At 44.7% G+C, this 13,817-nt stretch overlaps 1 protein-coding gene and 1 pseudogene across 1 annotated transcript in view; one reads left to right on the top strand and one right to left on the bottom strand.

The window, feature by feature from the left end:
• The first annotated feature begins 5,741 nt into the window (after positions 1–5,741).
• Positions 5,742–13,817, top strand: part of MGST2 (microsomal glutathione S-transferase 2) — a 28,227-nt gene continuing 20,151 nt past the window's right edge. The window contains exons 1-2 of the mRNA XM_032632009.1: positions 5,742–5,778; positions 10,058–10,157. Coding sequence (XP_032487900.1) covers positions 5,742–5,778; positions 10,058–10,157 — 137 coding nt within the window. The remainder of the gene's footprint in view (positions 5,779–10,057; positions 10,158–13,817) is intronic.
• On the bottom strand, positions 8,709–9,032 carry LOC116754499 (annotated as a pseudogene).

Raw genomic sequence — 13,817 nt, 5'->3', positions numbered from 1 at the left:
TGGTGACGCTCCTGCTTCCTCCCAAGGTTGCTGAATCCCTGATTTCTGGTAACCCTGGGATTTACTCCCCCTAGTGGCTTGACGAAATATAACTTCTCTCGATGGAAACGACAAACTTTCAGCTATGACTCCCAGCTCTGAATGTGTGGCGGCTCAGAATCTTCCGAATGCAAATCAGGGATGAAAAGAGATGATAAGCCGATGGGTCCTCTGAGAAGGGGATGGGAAATCGGATCATGGAGGTGGGAGACGCAGAGGGCGGAGGAAGCTGTTTTGTCTAAAATTCTGGTCCCAGAAACTGCCAGAGACTGAAATCCCGAGGCTGCTTTGCTAACAAAGTCCCAGCAACAAAGGCGAGAACCAAACACAATCTAAGGGAAAGCAGGAGCGATAAACAAGAAGAAGGAAAGGAAGAGAAAAGGAAAGTGAAAACCAGGCATCCAATCTTTGAAATTCCTTATCCTCTTGCTAAGGTAGCAGAACAAAGCAGTCATAGGCCTTCATGCCTAGGTTTGTGTCACGCTAGGGTTTTCCTCTTTGGGGGTGATCCACTAGCATGTGGGACCCTGTGGCAGCTGACTACCGTGAGAGATGTCTTTCTCTCCCATTATAGTGATAATATCCTGTTAACCTCAGAGTCTCTTCTTTCCAGTTTAAAAGTACCAACCCCATGCTTGTGGCTCATCTGACTGCATGGCGATGGCTGTTGAATACAGACGAAACACAAGACCTGGATTATCTACAAAATACAAGCCTACCCCTCACCCATCACTCCTAAACAATGATAGACACAGGCTTTAGGGATATTAACTCGGGGACAGGCTCGTGGCCAGTTATCCAGAGATATGTATACTATATATATGTATGTAGGTATGTGTGTGTATATATATATATATATATATGTGTGTGTGTGTGTTCTTTTTCAGATTCTTTTCCATTATAGGTTATTACAAGGTATTGAATATAGTTCCCTGTGCTATACAGTAGGTCCTTGTCATTTATTTTATATATAGTAGTGTGTGTCTTTTAATCCCAAGCTCCTAATTTATTTTGTTATATTTCTTCTTCTTCAGGACATGACTGGGCCTTCGATCTGATAGATGGGTGTCTTGTGAGTCATGTTGGCCCAGGTTGGGCTGTGAGGCAATTACCATGGTTTGGCGTGTCAGCCCCGTGGCAGATTTAGTGCCACATTTCAAAGGCCGAGCTGCCTTTAACTGTTTGCTCTTAATCTGCGACCTTTTGTGTTTTCTCATCGAGAGGGGGAATAGCTGCCCTTTCCTAGGCTTTAACAAGCCCCAGAGAGACAGGAGGGGAAGCCACAGTCCCCCCTTTTTCTGAAGTAGCCCAATCACACTGCACCCTCTGCATGCTAGATTTCTGTCCCGCCTAAACAGGATAGGATGCCTCGTGAAGGGACCGGGCCACGCACGAGAGACGAACTAACATTTACGCCTTAAGGACAAGCCAAAGAGAAACGTCGTGTTTTAGTTCAGAGGAGGCGAGCTCTCTTTCTTTCGTGTGTAGAAATCTCAGTAAGTTTTCGGAGGCAGTAGCTGGCCGTGCTGATGTCACAAAATCCAAGAGATTTCTCAGTTAAATTCGTGTCTATTTCAAAAGCGCCTTTGGTGATTCTAAAGTGAGAACTGCCAAGTCTCGATGGACATCAAAACCAGTTAGCGGGCAAGTACTGGTGGGTCTGATGAGGAATTAGCTGGGACACCGGCTCCAGCCAGACTGCTCTCTACTGAGACCCCGGAGCACCCCTTCTCCCCCTCCTCTGCCTCGATTTCTCTCCTGTGTCTGTTCCTCCTTCCTCCACCCAGGCACCCCCCAAAGTCCTGCCGTGGAAATCTCCCTCCATTTCTCCCGGGCTGCACCCTGAGGCCCCCAGGATCCCGTTCCTCCCACCCTCACCTCTTCCCTCCTGCCACTGCAGAACCTGCCATACCCGTTCCTCTTCCTTCCCGGGCTCCAAGGACACCCACTTCGGCTTCCACCAGCTGCTTCATTCCCCCAGCCGCACCCCAAGATGGTGTGTGATCGTTCCTCTTTGGGAAGCAGTGAGATGGAGTGACTAGACCAGCTTCCCAAAGCTCTGTGGGTCGCAGTGTCCTTACCTGTGAACTGAGAATAATTTACAGCTTCAGAGCAGTGTTGTGTGAGTTATATGAGCCTGTGGATGCTTAACCAACACGAAACTGATGTTCAAAAACGGATCCCGAATGAGGCCTAGAAATCTGCGTGTTTATATCACCTCAGGTGATGGTGGCAGGTGGTGAGGACCTCCCTGAGAGACACTGGTTAAGATGGTGGTTCTCTACCTTGGCTGTGCACTAGAATCATCTGGGGAGTTTTTAAACAGTTCAGGTGCCTGGGTCGAACCTGAGATCAAATCAATCAGAATTGCTTTTGGTGGGGAAAGCTAAGCGCCAGTATTTTTAGTGACCCCCAGGTGATTCCAGTGTACAGACAAAGTTAAGCACAAGGGCTTTGGGAGCAGCAGGGCTGGGCTCTACTGACCTCGGGCCAGTCACGAACCCCTGAGCCTCCGTTTCTCCATCTGAACAATGGGAATAAAACATTTGCCTCATTGTTGATTAGGCAGATTAGTTGAGACATTTCTGCATGGGGCCTGGCACAGTGCTCGAAACTTCCCTTCTGTTGAGTGGAATTGGGAGCTGGGGGGGTGGACATCAGAGCCCCCGTCAGACTGAGGCCCGTCCAGGGTGTCTCAGCCCTCTGGGCCCAGGGTCCTCCTGCCTCTTGCTGCTGTGGTCCCAGCAAGTATATATGAATCCAGCTCTGAGCATGGCCCACAGGGAGCCTGGCTTCTCTCCATGGCGGGGTGGGCAGGGAGTTTTTGCCAACAGCTCTCTTTTAAAAGTGCTTCATTTCAAATACTATTTGGTTTAAAAAAATTTACTAATGATTAAACGGAAGAGGCAAATGAAGTGTTAATTCCTCTCGTTGTTCAACTGCCAATATGCAGCATGTTACCTCACTTATGGGTTACAATTTTCTTTACCGTGAAGCCACCTGAGAACATGGCCACCATTTATAATGTTATTTTTGTAAGAATATGTGCCTTGAGGTCCAAACATTCAGTTTACAAATCCCCTTTGGAGACATGAGGGTAGAATATGTGTCTGTGTGTGTGTGTGTGTATGAGTGTGTGAATATGTGTGTGTTAGTGTGCGTATTTATGAGTGTGTAGGAATGTGTGTGAATCTGTACATGAGTGTGTTTATGTATGTGTGCACGTGTGTGTGTGTGTGTGTGTGTGTGTGTGTGTATGTAGGGCTGCGTGTGCTGGGGCTTGTCAACGAGAATTTCTAATTCCCCTCCCCGGTCCCTAGATCCTGCTTTACTTTATCCTCTCCCAAGCCTTATGTACACTTAAGACAACTCAGGTTCAGACCTATTAACTGTCAAGAGCCGTTCTGAAGCAATTCAAGTGCTCTGTTTCCATTCTTCTGGGAAATTATAGCGGCATCCTGTGATCATTGCTGCTTTGTACCAGGCCCTTCCCTACAAATAGATCTTGTCTCTTCTGCGTCCACCAGGCCTGAGGGCATGGAGGGGGCGGCAGAGAGACCTCGTGGAGGCCCTGCCACGTGCCCCGTTCTGTGCTGTTTGCATCCCGCGTGTTATTTCATTGTCATCAGACGGACCCTGTGTGGTTGGTCCTATTATTTCCCTTTGAGAAAACAGGTCAGGGGATGTTTAGCGACTCACCAACACCATACAGGGACGTGAGCCTAGATCACTAGCTCAAAGCTTGTGCTCTTCTCCCTACACTATCCTGGGGACTCATCTTTAGTTTCCTCTCCTTTCTGCTCCCCTTTTGTCTCTGCCTTTGAGCCTGGATGGGACATTCCTGGTGTTGGATGGCTGTCAGTTTCTGCCTGAGGCTTGGTGTAACCTGTAATCCTCTGCCCTGTGCCCTGCCCATCCCAGGGCAAAGGGCTCCCCAATGTAGGAAATGCCTTAGCACTCCATAGCTTCATTTCCACACCCAGGGTCACAGAGCAAAGTGCTGCAGCTTCTGAAGGGGGAGAAAATGTTCTGCAGGACCGCTGCAATTCCCTGAATTTTTGCAACATGTAGGCTGGGGCATATTTTCTCAAGTTTGGTTAATCTGAGCTTTGTTTGCTGCGTTGTTAAGGTGTTTTCAATTGGTCAGGACTTCCAGCAAGAGAATGAAGTAAACACTAGGCACGTGGAAGCCCTTTTCTGGGCTAGTTTTCAATCAGGAGTATTATGGTCTGGTCCTTGATAATTGTGATCACTGACGGTTTCTGGGCATCCTCGGGCAGGTGGTGTGTTTTCTGTCTCTCTGTGGCCAGGCCTGTTGGCAGCTGAGACGGCTTGCCGTAGTACCAGTGGAAACCAGGACAACAAGCTGTTGTTTTTTGGAGGGACAGGGATAGAACACAGAGGATGAAGTCAGGGAATAATTGGGGGGGATGCAACTGGTCTGAGAGAACATGTGTATAGTTATATATATATCTTTTCATCTATCAGCAAAATTATTCAGAAATAGTTACATTTAGAGTTTACATTTCATAACAACAGTTCTTTCACATGGTTTGGGGTTGTTTTTATATTACCAAACTTTTCTCTGGTTTGCCTTATCCAGAGTATAATTTTGGTAACAAACACTGATTAATAAGCTAAACTCTCACAAACTCTTGTAGTTTTTTTGAGTTTATATAGGGAATATAAACCTTTTAAAAACATTTTACTAGGGCTTCCCTGGTGGCACAGTGGTTGAGAGTCCACCTGCCGATGCAGGGGACACGGGTTCGTGCCCCAGTCCGGGAAGATCCCACATGCCACGGAGTGGCTGGGCCCGTGAGCCGTGGCCGCTGAGCCTGCGTGTTCGGAGCCTGTGCTCCGCAGCGGGAGAGGCCACAGCAGTGAGAGGCCCCCGTACCACACACACAAAAACGTTCTCGGCACAAGAAAAGAACTGTAATTATGTGAGGTGATGGGTGTTAACCTAAACTTATCGTGGTGCTCATTTTGCAATATATACATATATCAAGTCATTATGTTGTACATCTGAAACTAAAACAATGCTTTATGTCAATTATATCTCAACAACAAAAAATTATGGTCACCACGATGATGGGAGAGTTGGGGTGACAGTGGGAGGAAGCCTGGCAGGGGGCTTAGGGCACTGTTGGAATATGCTGGACACGGGTTCAAATCCTAGATCTTCCATTTACTAGGGAATAAAGTTAGAATCGGCTTAAATTAGCATGTTAATCTCAGTGGGGTTAAATAAGATCTTTCATCGCCTCTCTTTTCCCATGGGAGGTGGGAAAGGTCTCATCAAGGCCTTGGAGCCAGGCAGGGGACTAAGGAGTCCAGACTTTGGAAGAGAAGGAGAGGGAATTGTTTTCGAGCTGGCTGAGATGGGTTAGCAGCAGGTGCTGAGGCTGGAGGGCTAACCCCGCAGGTCGGAGCTTGAGGAGATCTGAAGCCCATCGGGGAAGCTGTGCCCGATCCAGGTGAAGATCTTTGACAGACAGCCTGGACCCGCCTGCCTCTCTGATTCCTGTTCCAGGGCAAAGGTTACGCAGCCGCTTGAACCTCCTTTTTATTTTCTCTCTCCTTTCTCAGCTCTGTTCGCCTTATAAGGAAGGTCAGCCTTGCCAAGTCGAAAGTGCCTCTGTTATCTTCCCCTCGATTTCTGCGAATAGTCCCGTGAACCAGAACTTGCCACGTGAAAGATGGCTGCTCTCTCTGTCCTCTCTGCCTGTCAGCAAAGTAAGCGTCCCGGTTTTGGGGTTTCTACTCACTTGCTGGTGGTCCGTGGGCTTTGCAGAGCACGCTGTGCTCAGGGTCATCGGTGCGCCCTTCCCTGGGGACAGGCAGAGATTTGGAACATTCCAGGGATTAGTTCTTCCAGTGGGGATGCCGTGGGCCTTTGAGCCCAGAGATTCTGCATCATCTGTAGTTACAACCCACAGCCCAGTTCGAGTGAGGATTAGAAATGTGGTAACCTGGGGGCAGTGGGCTATAAATATTAATCTGGAGTGTTCCAAAGGTAACATTGTACCTGCTTATAAATCATGGCTGTGATTTCTTGAACCCCGATCTTTTAATTCCTGTGTGTTTCTTAAATAAGCTGGGTATGGCAGGTATGATTATCTGGTTAAAAAAAAAATCTCCTGCAAAAATACGAGCTTCAGATTAAGTAATTCATTCTAAATTTTAAAGTGCCTTCCCACTAGGATTATTCAATATCCTGGTTGCCTGGTTAAATAGAGGCGGCTTCTCCTCTGGGGTCACTTTTGCTCAATTCATATTATCTTAGGCACATGCTTCCTTAACATGCAAAATGGGAAAAAGGGTCTGAGCCCTGGTGAGCACGACTTATCAAGAACACGTATTTCTTTATTTTCCCAGTGTGCTTGTACCAGGAAACGGGGCAGAGCAGCGGACTTCTCAGCCCCAAGCACGGAGGTGCCACGGTTTAGGATAGATAGAGTCTACACACACACACAATGGCAGACTTGCTAGCCAGTCTGTTTTGTGAATCTATGAAAAGATTATACCTTAAAACACATATTTTGTGGTTTGATTTACCGTCTTTTCTGGAGTAAAGCAGGATGCTTATAGCCAACTAAAGCAGCACTTGGGTCTGAAACGCCTTGTGTTGACCCTCTACACGTAGGCACGGTCCACCCCGTGTGTGCCCACGTCCTGGCCCTGCAGAGAGCACAGGGGCAGGTCCACGGTTGCCCCAGGCTGGCATAGCCTCTGCCATCCCCACAGAGAGGTTCTGTTTGCTGGTGGGTACAAGGGATGGTGTGAATTGCAGTCTGAAGTTCAGGCAGCTGAGTTGGGAAGGGGAGACGGGGCCAATGGTGGTTGGTGATAGATAGGGAAGAGAGAGAGAGGGAGGGAGTTGGCATTAAGAACCAGAATTCGCTGCTTTAGTGGAAGTCTGGTGTTTACAGAGGTGAGACGCCCTGTGCTATAGTGGAAGCAACTCAAGGCTTGAAAACAGACTTGTATCTTCTGGTCCAGCCACTTACAAGCTGGGTGCCCTTGGCCGGGAAAATCTGTCCTTCAGTGTCCTCATCAAAGAGGGTTAAACAGGACACTGGGTAGGAAGTGCCCACCGTGGTGCCTGGCCCAGGGTTGGTGTTCAGCACAGTCACTTCCAGTCCTTGGCTGCTTCCCCACAGAGAGAAGCTTCTGGTGGATTGAGAGGCAGCCTTGTGGTGAAGGAGCCCAGCTGTGGCTGGGCTGAGAGTGGGGGCAGGATGAGGGGTCTTGATTCACTTTCCCCAGCACACGTGTCCCGCTGAGGCCCCTGACCTGAGACTCCTTGGAACTGGAGCTGATGCACCTGAGTCCTCCCTGGGGCTGGAGGTGGGCGGCGTCTTCCATTTACTGAAGCTCATTCCTCACATTTGCTGCTGCTCCAGACAGATGCCAACCAGGTGCAATGAACAACCAGAAAAAGCCAGCCCTGCAAAGCTTTCACTTATTCGCCTTCATTTTGAAGCTCTAGGTTCTGGCACCGTTGCCAATAGAAAAATCTAGGAGCACACATCTTTCATCGTTTCCATTTTATCGTGAAAACCAGAAGCCTTGCCCGGTGTGTTCTCTGAGGCTGCGGAGCACGTTAGAAGCAGTGGTAGCAGCAGGGTCCAGGGTGGCCAAGCCCCACTTTTCCCCTCCATAGATAGACCTCCTCTTTGGCTCCAGCTGAGGCCGTGAGCCACTGGCCTCTCCAGCTTTATGCTGCCTTGAAAAGACTTAGCCCAGGATTGGAAACCGTCAGTGCCTAATCCCACACTTATCTTCACTCTACTCGCCCAGACTTCAGTGATATGACTACAGTTTGAAGGAGAAAGAGGCCAGTCCTTAGATGTTCAGCTGTAGCTTCTAAATCAGGACCAACACTTTATTTGCAGCAGAGGGGAATGAAGGGGAAGGAAAGTAGCCGGCTGTGAGAGGCTTACTCGACCAGGTTCAGTATTTACTGACTTCTTGTTGAAGGGGAGATAGTACCATGTTTCAGGAGGAAACACATGGCCCCTAATACTGTCACACAGTGAGAGACTGAAGCTGCAAACTTGGTGTGGAAAAGGAAATTATTTGTAAAACATTAGCAAGTAGGAAATGGATATCAAGGTACTAAAATAAGGGAGACCAGAACAGTGTTGGAGAGAAACTGTGAGAAACTGAAACTGGAAGAAATAATCTGAAGGGAAATAATAGACCCCAGAAGTTAACTATGGGGTAAAACGAGGGAGATAAGGACAGGAGATGAGAACTATTTACAGAGGAGGTGTGGGTCTGAAAGTGAAAGAGGGTCACAGCATTGATGATCAGAGGCAGGTGATCCCAGGCATTGGGGTTTCATAATCTAATGTATTTTCCATGCAGCAAATGAAGAAGAAAGTCATAATCATTTCATAATAGGGAAGCTGAGTCCTGCAGAGAGCCATCATCCCCAAGTTTTCTTGTGACCCACCCCTTCCTGTCCTTCCTCATCTCCAGGCAACTACTGATCTACTTTATGTCACTGTAGATTCACTTGCATTTCTGAGAATTTTATACAAATAAACTTATACAGTAATACTTTTTTGGGGGTCTTGCCTCTTTCATTTAGCATAAATTTTTGTATAAAACATTTAATTTATTGGTCTTTTGGGGGAATTCGATGCATCACCAGTGTATTACAACTGAGCCATTCATCTTGTAGCTTCATCAACATTAACTGGTTCGTTTTCATGACACTGCTGAGGAATCAGCTGTTTCTGCAGAGGTTCAAGAGAAAGGCCTTTTGAGAAGTGTGCAAGTTCCTTTTGTATCTCTACGAAAGCTTTATTCACTCAGTTATCTTTTTCGTCATTCACAATGTTTATCTTAAGATTAGTGGTAACTGGTTTTGCTTTTTTATTAACCTTAGAGCTTTTTTGGCTGGCTATGTGGAATACATTCCTGGACTTCTGCCCTCTTAGTTTATCCTTGGCCGTTGTCAGACCTCCGATACCCCTCATGCAGCTGCTCAAGTTCCAGGTGACACCATCTGCACACACCTCATTCTGCATAATTATTCTGAGATTCATCCATGTTGTTTCATTTATTAATAGTTCATTCCTTTTTACTGTTGAGTAGTATCCTGTTGTATGGACAAAGCACAAATTATTTATCCACTCACTGTTGATAGACATTTGTGTTAGTTGGTGTTCTCCAGAGAAACAGAACCAATAGGATACACACACACACACACACACACACACACACACACACACACACATACACACTCTCACATATCTATTTTAAGAAATTGGCTCATATAGTAGTTGGGGCTGGTGAGTCTGACATTTGCAGGGTGGATTGCAAGACTGGAAATTCCAACAAGAATTGATGTTGCAGTCTTGGGTCCAAAGGGAGGCAAAAATCTCTTCCTCTTTGGGGGACCTCAGACTTTTTTCTTAAGGCCTTCAACTGATTGGGTGAGGCCCACCCACGATATGGAGGGTTATCTGCTTTACTCAAAGTCTACTGATGGAAATGTTAAAAAAATACCTTCTAAAAAATACCTTCACAGCAACATCTAGACTGATGTTTGACCAAACAACTGGGCACCATGGATAGCCTAGTTGACATATAATCTTAACCATCAGGGAATTGTTCCTAATTTTTAGCTATTACAAATAAAGCTGTTGTAAACATTTGTGGATGGGTGTTTTTATGGATGTATGACTTAATTTCTCATGGGAAAATTCTAGTTGTGGAATGACTGAATCATATGGTCAATGTATGTCTAACTAAAAAGTTCCTTCCAAGTGGTTTTCCAAAGCAGTTGTATCATTTTACATTCCCACCAGCAGTGTGTGAGAATTCCAGTTGATTTTGTATCTTCACATGTCTGTCTGTCTTTTCTAGTTGGTATGATCTGTCTTTTTAATTTTAGACATTTTAATAGGTATGTAGTGTATCTACCTGTGGTTTAAATTTGCATTTTACTAATGAATAATGATGTGCCACATGTTTAATGTTCGTTCCTCTTTACTTGCAGGTTATTTCACTTTGCAGGCAGGAAAGGCGAGATCAAAATACAAAGTCACACCCCCAGCAGTCTCTGGGTCACCAGAGTTTGAGAGAATATTTCATGCACAGTGAGTAATGCTTTTCCCTTCAGGGGTATGGATCTGCCACATACACACAATTCCTAATTAGGGGAAAGATACGCAGAGAAGATATGCCATTATAACAAACCACTCTTTGTGGCCAAGACTTTTCTCATGATCCTTGAGGTTTGAAGTAGGCAGTGCATGGAGTTTCTACCCACCTATATTACAAATTCAGAGGATACATTTACAGAAAAGGCTGGGATCTTAGGGGGGATTGCTATATGTCTCTAAGTGTGGCAGTTTGGTCCAAGAGCCTGGAAGGGGCTCCCTGAGAGTTCAGTAGCCTCATGTTGGAATAGTTATGCTATCAATTTTCTATCTGAAATCTTTACTTCTTCCTCTCCACTTCAAAACAGAGGTAGGTCAGTGTTATCCTCTGCCAATAACCCATTTCCTAAAATCAGAAACCTATAATAATGAGAAAGCTTTCTATTTTATGTGTATTCATAGTTTTTTTTTTTTTTTAACATCTTGTGCTCCTTGCCTTTTCAGATCCACACAGAATGTTCCACTATAAACACCACGAATTTGCCTGATGCAAGATGCTAGGGCTCTCTTTACATTTAATCCCCCAAACCCGGTGCTTTTAAAAACATTGCACATATCACCATTTATACATTGCTTGATTCTTTTGTTAATAGTTTGGGATTTTTCATGTTTGTTCATGAGTGGGGTTGGACTATAATTTTTCTTTTTTTGTATGGTCCTTGATCATTTTGATATCAAGATTATGTTAGCCTCACAGAATGAATTAGAGAATTATTTTCTCAGAGTTTTAATAAGATTGGAAGAGTGTGTTCCTTCAGAGTTAGAATTTGCCTATAAAATGATCTAGACCAGATGTTTTTCTTGTGAAAAAAAATTAAACTATGAGATTTGATTTCTTTAATGATTATGGAATTATTCAGTTTTTTTATTATGTCTTAAATTAGTTTGGGTCAGACATGGCCCTTGAACTGTGAACATTGGTTTCTTGTCCATCTAATTGCTCCAAGGAGGATGGCACACACTATTTCCCTAGGCTTGAAAGTGTGATGAATACCACTGGTAGTACAAGAGATAATTTTAAGAGGTGCATAGACATGTTTAAACATTTTTTAAAATGTGGTAAGAATGTGTAACTTGAGCTCTACCCTGTTAACAAAATGTTGAGGGTATAATATATTACTGTTGACTAGAGGTACAATGTTGTACAACAGATCTCTAGAGCTTATTCATCTAACTTGGCTGAAACTTTATGCCCAAGGTATGATTTTATTTTATTTTTTTAATTAAAAAAATTATTTATTTATTTATTTTGGGTTGCATTTGGTCTTTGTTGCTGTGCGCGGGCTTTCTCTAGTTGTAGAGAGCAGGGGCTACTCTTCTTTGCAGTATGCGGACTTCTCATTGCAGTGGCTTCTCTTGTTGTGGAGCACAAGCTCTAGGTGCAAGGGCTTCAGTAGTTGTGGCACGTGGGCTTAGTAGTTGTGGCCTGCGGGCTCTAGAGTGCAGGCTCAGTTGTTGTGGCACGTGGGCTTAGTTGCTCCGCAGCATGTGGGATCTTCCTGGGCCAGGTCTCAAACCCGTGTCCCCCTGCATTGGCAGGCGGATTCTTAACCACTGTGCCACCAGGGAAGTCCTCCAAGGTATGATTTTAAATAACATTGGACCACATGATGAGAAAGTCATTTCCACTGTCTTTGAATCTTTATGTTATATCAAGTGGAAAGTATTGATTTGGTGCTGGTATGTCCCACATCCCCAAATATTTATTTTTATCAGGGTAATACATGTATGTAGTCTGAAAATAAAGTGAGGTTACAAGCCTTATAACAACAAGTAATTCTCCTTATCCCCAATCCATCCCCAGAGACAGCCATTGGCACTCCTTTTGACTACTACTTTTGGTATTTATTTCCATATTTCTAAATACTATGTGTTCACTGCTATTTATTGATTCACAAATTTTAGACATTATCAATTGACTTCCTTTTATGGCAGAAAAAATTTCATGCTCCTCTGTTTCCTCTTTTCCTCACTTCATCCTTCCAGAAAAGTTATATCACTTTGTTGAGTTAAATCAACGTTTATGTTGTTGTGATTAAGTAAATAACGTTCAAAGCTGAATCAAGTAGTATACTATGGTTACATTTCCTTCTTGTGTAGTTTTTTGCTTTACATGGGGTTAATAATTGCCTCTTTGTTTGCTTAGTTTCATCTCTGAATCTTCAGCAGAACTGAAAATTTCCTCTCAGTACATTTAAATACATTAAGTAAGCTAGTAATATCACTTGTTTTTTCCTTAGAGTCATTTGTGCTTTAGTCTTCCATATTCCTTCTCCAATCTGGAGGTTGCACTTTAGATCTGTTACGTAGCTGTCATCCCACAACTTCCTGTCATCATCCTAGGAATTTCCCTTATACCCTACTGATTTGGATCACCTGTTTCCTGGATTTCATATTATCCTATGTATTGGTTTTTCTCTCTCGTTTTGGTGGAGCACCTCCTCCAGACACTTCCTGAGAGAAGGGGAATGGTAGGTCTTGACACTTCTGAATATGCCTCTGTTTCTCTGTTAAAATCCTTACCCTCAGAATTTCGAAAACATTGTTTTCATTATTATCTAATTCCCACTGCTATTGTCGAGGTGTCCTGTGCTGTTGTGATGCTTTGTTTGGAAGCTGTAGAAGCTTTAGGGTCTTCCCCCATCCCCGGCCTGAGGTGTTACAGTGCCGTGCTTGCTCAGAGGCATTTTTCTTCACTCTGCTGAACCCTAGAGGAGTTTTTTTCACAGCCTGAAAACTCATGCCTTCTGTTCTAGAATATTTTAAAATATTGTTTACCCCTAAATTTTGTCATCTTATTTTCTCTGTTCTTTCATTCTTTTTAAAAATATTTATTTATTTATTTGGCTGCACCGGATCTTAGTTGCAGCACGTGGGATCTTCTTTGTGGCCTGTAGGATCTTTTATTTATTTTATTTTATTTATTTAAAAATATTTGTTTATTTATTTGGTTGTGCTAGGTCTTAGTTGTGGCAGATGGGCTACTTAGTTGCAGCTCACCAGCTCCTTAGTTGCGGCATTCAGGCTCCTTAGTTGTGGCATTCGAACTCTTAGTTGCAGCATGCATATGGGATCTAGTTCCCTGACCAGGGATCGAACCAGGGCCCGCTGCACTGGGAGTGGGAATTTTAACAACTGGACCACCAGGGAAGTCCCTCATTCTTTTTTTTTAAAATAAATTCATTTATTTATTTATATTTGGCTGTGTTGGATCTTTGTTGCTGCGCAAGGGCTTTCTCTAGTTGTGGTGAGTGAGGGCTACTGTTTATTGCGGTGCGCGGGCTTCTCATTGCGGTGGCTTCTCTTGTTGCGGAGCACAGGCCCTAGACGTGCGGGCTTCAGTAGCTGCAGCATGCAGGCTCAGTAGTTGTGGCTCACGGGCTCTAGAGTGCAGGCTCAGTAGTTGTGGCACACAGGCTTTGTTGCTCTGTGGCATGTGGGATCTTCCCGGACCAGGGCTCAAACCCGTTTCTCCTGCACTGGCAGGCAGATCCTTAACCACTGAGCCACCAGGGAAGCCCTGTCCCTCATTCTTAAAATATATATTAGTCGTAAGTTGACCTCCTGGACTGAACTTTAGTTTTCTTTCAACTTTTT

This window comes from Phocoena sinus, chromosome 5, assembly GCF_008692025.1.
Source record: "Phocoena sinus isolate mPhoSin1 chromosome 5, mPhoSin1.pri, whole genome shotgun sequence".
In the NCBI taxonomy this organism is placed as follows: Eukaryota; Metazoa; Chordata; class Mammalia; order Artiodactyla; family Phocoenidae; genus Phocoena; species Phocoena sinus.
Note: the sequence above shows the minus strand (reverse complement) of the source record. Positions and strands in the feature narration are given on the sequence as shown.